Source organism: Euprymna scolopes, chromosome 46 (genome assembly GCF_053919585.1).
Source record: "Euprymna scolopes isolate OS-2025 chromosome 46, ASM5391958v1, whole genome shotgun sequence".
In the NCBI taxonomy this organism is placed as follows: Eukaryota; Metazoa; Mollusca; class Cephalopoda; order Sepiida; family Sepiolidae; genus Euprymna; species Euprymna scolopes.
In genome coordinates this window covers 130,903,215-130,910,373 of record NC_136527.1, presented here as the reverse complement: position 1 = coordinate 130,910,373, position 7,159 = coordinate 130,903,215, and the positions used below count along the sequence as shown (strand labels likewise).

General features: G+C 35.8%; 1 protein-coding gene across 1 annotated transcript; it reads left to right on the top strand.

Annotated features, from left to right (window-relative positions):
• The first annotated feature begins 2,951 nt into the window (after window positions 1-2,951).
• LOC145270905 (uncharacterized) lies at window positions 2,952-4,476 on the top strand. The gene is made up of 2 exons (XM_080126455.1): window positions 2,952-3,012; window positions 4,099-4,476. The coding sequence occupies exons 1-2, from the start codon at window positions 2,977-2,979 to the stop codon at window positions 4,459-4,461; spliced, it is 399 nt and encodes a 132-aa protein (XP_079982581.1). The 5' UTR covers window positions 2,952-2,976; the 3' UTR covers window positions 4,462-4,476.
• Window positions 4,477-7,159: the final 2,683 nt, after the last annotated feature.

Below are 7,159 nucleotides of genomic sequence, written 5' to 3'. Positions count from 1 at the left end.
TAGAAATTTTCAATTGAATCCACGTTGACTTGCATTGGTCTATAGGATTCTCATCTACCTATATCCACATCCCCTCTTGTTTGGACTTAGAAATTTTCAATTGAATACACGTTGACTTGCATTGGTCTATAGGATTCTCATCTACCTATATCCACATCCCCTGTTGTTTGGACTTAGAAATTTTCAATTGAATACACGTTGACTTGCATTGGTCTATAGGATTCTCATCTACCTATATCCACATCCCCTCTTGTTTGGACTTAGAAATTTTCAATTGAATACACGTTGACTTGCATTGGTCTATAGGATTCTCATCTACCTATATCCATATCCCCTCTTGTTTGGACTTAGAAATTTTCAATTGAATACACGTTGACTTGCATTGGTCTATAGGATTCTCATCTACCTATATCCACATCCCCTGTTGTTTGGACTTAGAAATTTTCAATTGAATACACGTTGACTTGCATTGGTCTATAGGATTCTCATCTACCTATATCCACATCCCCTCTTGTTTGGACTTAGAAATTTTCAATTGAATACACGTTGACTTGCATTGCTCTATAGGATTCTGATCTACCTATATCCACATCCCCTCTTGTTTGGACTTAGAATTTTTCAATTGAATACACGTTGACTTGCATTGGTCTATAGGATTCTGATCTACCTATATCCACATCCCCTCTTGTTTGGACTTAGAATTTTTCAATTGAATACACGTTGACTTGCATTGGTCTATAGGATTCTGATCTACCTATATCCACATCCCCTCTTGTTTGGACTTAGAAATTTTCAATTGAATACACGTTGACTTGCATTGGTCTATAGGATTCTGATCTACCTATATCCACATCCCCTCTTGTTTGGACTTAGAAATTTTCAATTGAATACACGTTGACTTGCATTGGTCTATAGGATTCTGATCTACCTATATCCACATCCCCTCTTGTTTGGACTTAGAAATTTTCAATTGAATCCACGTTGACTTGCATTGGTCTATAGGATTCTGATCTACCTATATCCACATCCCCTCTTGTTTGGACTTAGAAATTTTCAATTGAATACACGTTGACTTGCATTGGTCTATAGGATTCTCATCTACCTATATCCACATCCCCTGTTGTTTGGACTTAGAAATTTTCAATTGAATACACGTTGACTTGCATTGGTCTATAGGATTCTCATATACCTATATCCACATCCAATCTATATATCCAAATATTAAAAATATATCCACATCCCCTCTATATATCCAAATATTAAAAATAAGGTTTTCATCATTAGACATTGTATTTTTTGTCCTGAAACAACATTTAAAGAGACCAGCAATAAAAGCGATGGACAGTATAAATTCTTCGATAAAGAATAAAATGCCATAACTTTGTGAATATCGCATGGATTTAAATAACATTTTTAGAAATAACAAACCTTAAAGCAATCCTTTGATGATATAATTTTATTTTTTGACGAATATTTAGTGAAATATTGATATTTAACTAATCTATCTATATATATCTGTGAAAGTGTCTGTGTATCTGTGTGTGTACATGTCCCTACGCAATAACTCTGTCAATTTTAAGCCTACAGACTCGAAATTTGATATACAGGGTACTGAGATTTGAGGAAAATCGATGTGATTGGTTTTGTGACAGAAATTTTGCGATTAAGGGGGTCAAAGTTCAACGATTTGACCTTTGAGAACTCTACCAAACTCCTCCGACAATTTTGGATCTAAACACATGAAATTTTAGATATAGGTTCTTTGGACATTGATCTAACTTAATAACTTTATTTGAGCCATAAACAATAAATTTTAAGGGGTCATAATAGGGGTCAAAGTTTAAAAAATTGACCGTTTTTTTTTTTTTTGTTTTGCTCAGCATACACCTCAAAACACCCGGGCAACGCCGGGCTGAAATGCTAGTCTGCAATAAAGTGATTCACACAGTTTATATAATATACATATAAGAAACTTAATTTTGTCATCGGTGAGTTTCTAATAGTATTTTGACACAGTTTATATTATTAAATTTCTTTGATGAAAAGATTAATTTTCTAGAATCGTTTTTCGTAATTTTTGGATGTGTTCAGTACTGCGACATGAAAATTCAGTAGATATCATTGGTTTCGCTTGAAATTCAATATTTCAATTTATTGCATAATAAAATAACAAAAAACGAAGTGAAATTTGAAAGGACAAAGGGAGGTAATTCATGTTTTCCTTCAAATTTTTAAATCTAAAATTGACGTTAGAAAATAGAAATTTGATTAAAAATACGTCGAGAGAGGAGGGAGGGAGGAGACGGAGTGCGTGAGACAGAGCGACATACAGAGAGAGGGGGACAGAGGAAGTAAGATAGACAATACACACAATAACCCTTATCCCCGAGTCGCTTCTGACCTCCATGTAAGCAAAAAAAAAAAAAAAAAATTTGACCATCGATGTGGAACGGTTAACATTTTTCCGGGAAAAATCAAACAGATCGCAATCGACGTTACAACCTTTTTTACCTTTTATGGAGTGTGTGTTACGTAGCTGCCTTTTCATTGGTTGATTTAAACTTGTTTGGTTTGAAGAGTGAAGGTGGGCGTGCTTTTCCGGTTGGTTTACATGCGCGCACGCACGCACGCACACACAGAGTAATACTTTGTGTTTGTGTGTATTGGTGTGTTTATGCGAGTATGTGTGTGTTTATGCGAGTGTGTGTGTGTGTGTGCTGAGTTAAACTTGTTTAGTTTGAAGAGTGAATGTGTGCATGTTTAAGTATTTGTGTGTGTGTGTTTATGCGAATGTGTGCTTCGTTTGTAAAAAGTTATAAAAAAATAATAAATAATTATATTTTAAATATATATATATATATATATATATATATATATATATATATATATATATACACATATATATGTGTGTATCGGATTTGTATCGTTAAGTTAGCAATTTGGTTTTCTTTTTTCAGTCCCGAAATTCCTATCAAGATGGAAAAAGCTATAACCAAAGACATTGAAAATCAGGTGAGAATTGTCTATTTTGATGGTATTATTTCTTTTTTTATTTTTGTTATATCTTATTATAAATTTTCATACTGTTTGTCTGTCTGTGTGACACGGTTTTTCTCCGCCTACAGGCAACCCACCCAGGTAAGTTAGGTACCGAAATGAAGCCACATTTTTAGTGCGTTCTCAATCTCTGTACCTATCTATATATATCTGTGGTCCTGGATATGACCTTACACTATATCCAGTGGTTAGGCCCCAGCTTGCAGGCTTTGGGGAGTGTGGAGCCACCCTTTAATTGCTATTTGCTCCCAGGTCCACTCTGACCCCTACTATTTTTTAATGTGTTTATAACAAAATCCCACTCCCAACCTTATTTTTAATTGTGCTAAGGGATCTCATATTTAAAGAGATATCCTCTCACTCTAGTTTTCCTTATGCTAAGGGATCATACATCCCCCACCATATTTTTCAATGTGCTAAGGGACGTTAACTTTAAAGTGACAATACTCTACTTTTTTTTCATTGTGGTAAGGGATCTTCCATTTAAAGTTATTTCTCCCTATCCTATTTTGCATTGTGCTAAGGGATCTTATATGTAATGTGACTTCCCCACCAAACCTATTTTTCAATGTGCTAAGGGATCTTACATTTAAAGTGACATCTCCCCACCCAATATTTTAATTTGAAAAGTGATCTCACATTTAAAGAAAAATCCCACATTCGACCTTATTTATCATTGTGCTAAGGGATCTTACTTTTAAAGTAACATGCCCTACTTTTTTTTTCATTTTGCTAAGGGATCTCACCTATAAAGTGACATACCTCTACTTTTTTATTGTGCTAAGAGATCTTACATTCAAAGTAACTTCCCCTATCCTATTTTTCATTGTGCTAAGGGATCATACATCAAGTGACATCCCTTCCACTCTATTTTTCAATGTGCTAAGGGATCTTACATTTAAAGTGACATTTTGCTGTATTTTTTTTTTTGTATGGTTGCAGAACTCAAATGTACATATATTAAAGCCTAAAACTGCACCGTTTGTTCATTTTCACCAGGATTTGACATGAATTTGAATTTAAAATTTCATTTATTTACAGTTTACGATTGAAAAACCTTTGGTCAAACCTAGATTTGAAGAAGGGCCAGAGAGGCTGATTAAAATGAACCAGACTCCTCCCGAGAATTCATCTGAAAGACTCTCTCCTGCTAGCCGACTGGTTCTTTCTCCCGAGCCGCAGCTAGTAGACGTTCAGCCCGATACAAAACTTCAGTCTGGGAATCCATTAGCCAAGAATGCTGGTCCTGGTCCAGTTCAGGAAAAAGACTCGGATGTTTTGCTGATGACCCCGAGCGATTTCCGGGTCTCAAAGGAGGCGACTGATGCTAATCTGCGGTTGGAAGTGCTCGAGACAAACAAGTTGTTATTGAATTACAAAACCCAACGAGAGAAATTAGCGTAAGTACATTGCATGTTTCAATTTAAACAAGGTGGCGGCAATTTCTTCACTTGCTAACGCGATTAAATTTTTTTTTTAATAATTCAGTAATATTTAGGTAATTTCGACTGCATAATTTGGAAGCTAACATTGTAATTTATTAGAATTGACAAAAAAAATCAATTAAAACCATTATTTTTTTTTTTATCTGAAAACTCCATTTATCGACTACAAAATCTCGTCCTAATAGTGCAGAAGCAGCAAATATTAAAATTGAAGCTAACATTTATTGTTATATATTTTTACAAATTAAGATCACTGAAAGAATACCTGAATATGTTGCAGTCATGGGAAACGAAAGATCCAGATATAGCGTCTATTGATGCTGAACTCTCACAGGTAAGGCAACGTTTCATAACATTTGGATTCTTCAGACTACTATTCATGTCTAAAATGGTTCCTCCCCAGTAAATTTAAAACAACAGAACCTTCTCTATTTTCATCATAATCGCTCTGACTCCCATCACGTCCCAATTTAAATCAATGGCCCTCGTCTTGGGAAGCTTCATGATTGACAAGTTCTTGTTGAGCCGTCCACATCAATAATCAAACTTCTACCCAAATACCATTAACCATTACTGCACTAACATCTTACATTCATTAACCCTTATCTTTGAGTGGACTTCGGACTTTGACTAAAATGGGGGGGGGATTTTGCCTCTTGCGTGTATATCTCATCCTGTGTGTCTCTTTGTATTTGTGAATGCAATTGCGATGCATATATATGCGATAAAGTTCACCATTTTTTTCTTTGTCGCTTGCAGCTGTACAAGATAACAAATCGAAGGCTTCCTTTAATTAATTAACGCTTGGCTTATTCTTCTATTTCTTGACAGTTCCGCATCTTGCTTTACTTCTATGCATCTTAGTGAAATCTCAACCGTGTCTGCTCTGTTCAAAATCGGAAACCAGACTGACTTGCATGCGAGAGAAAAGATATCCCCCTCTCTTTCTTTCATGCTCTTTCTTTCTTTCTTTCTTTCCACGTTTTCTTTCACACGAATCTGAATGACCCCAGCTACGGGCCCCCTTGCAAAACTTTAAAAACAAAAAAAAAACACTTGATTAGCTACAACCACTATATATGAATCCTCCTCACTCTCTATCTGCTGGCCTTCAAATCCAATGTAAACAAGTTCTTGTTGAGCCGTCCCCATAAATAATAAAAATTCTATCCAATTTATACCATTAACTATTACTGCACTAACACCTTACATACATTAACCCTTATCCTCGGGTGGTCTTCAGGCCTTGACTCACAAGTAGAATAAAATAATGGGGAGGGGGAGAATTTTGTCTCTTATGTGTATATCTCATTGTGTGGCTTATTCTTCTATTTCTTGGTAGTTCCACATGTTTCTTTAGTTCTATGAATCTTAGTGAAATCTCAACCATGTCTACTCCATTCAAAATCGGAAACCAGACTGACTTGCATGTGAGAGAAATATATATCTTCGTCTCTTTCTGTCATGGTCTCCCTTTCTTTCTTTCCATGTTTTCTTTCACACGAATCTGAATGAACCCAGCTACGAGCCATATATAACAAAGTTGTATTATCTTTTTAAATAAATAGAAGAAAAGCGTTTCAATACGAATATAATTACACACACAAAAAAAAAAGAATTTATAGGAGTGTAGATATTATGGATTTCGTTTTTCGGACTCATTTCCTCATCTTCGGTGTTTTTTTCACTACGCTTCGGCCGTATTATCCTTCAGCCTTCTTCAGGTGTATCTCAAACTCGCGAACTTTTATTTGAATTTCGAACCCAACCCTTTATTGTTACGGGGGTACCATGTTCTCGGTCCATTCAGGCCGTCCCTGCTGCTACCGCTTAATGCTGTTGCTGCTGCTGCTGCGTCTATCCCTGTCACTGCCATTGTGTTGTCACTGCCACTGCTTTCGCTCAGGATTGGACTCAGCACGTTGGAGACTTGCAATGTCTGTTCCAACGTCTTAGTCGCCTCGGCCATGAGTCACTAGGACGATGATGTATCAATTTTTGGCACATGGCCAAGGCGACTCAGACATTGGAACAGACATTGCAAGTCTCCACCTAACAACTTAATAGGTTACTTATGAAGTTTACGAACCGAAGATGGAGAACTTTATTTAGAAAGCCATTCTTAACATTTGGAGGGACTGATTTGTTAGAACTGTTCTAGACTTTCATCTAACAATTCTATAAATAACTGTTACCAAAGGCAAGATATTTTTGCTCATATCTATATATCTATAAACGTGAACATTCCCCTACGCAATAACTCTGTCAATTTTCAGTCTACAGACGCGAAATTTGATATATAGGGTACTGAAATTTGGGAAAATCTTTGTAATCCGTTTTCGGACAGAAATTTGGCTGTTAAGGGGTCAAAGTTCAACGATTTGACCTTTGAGAACTCTACCAAACTCCTCCGACAATTTTGGGTCTAAACAATTGAAATTTTAGATATAGTTTCCTTGGACATGGATTTAACTTAATAACTTGATTTGAGCCCAAAACAAATGTTCAGGGGTCATAATGGGGTTCAAAGTTTTTTTAAAAATTGACCGTTGCGATCTCTACCAAATTACTCAGACAATGTTTTGATCTAAACATTTGAAATTTTACATAAAGGGTATTCAGAGATAGGGCAAGCTTTTTAATCGGTTTGGATCAAA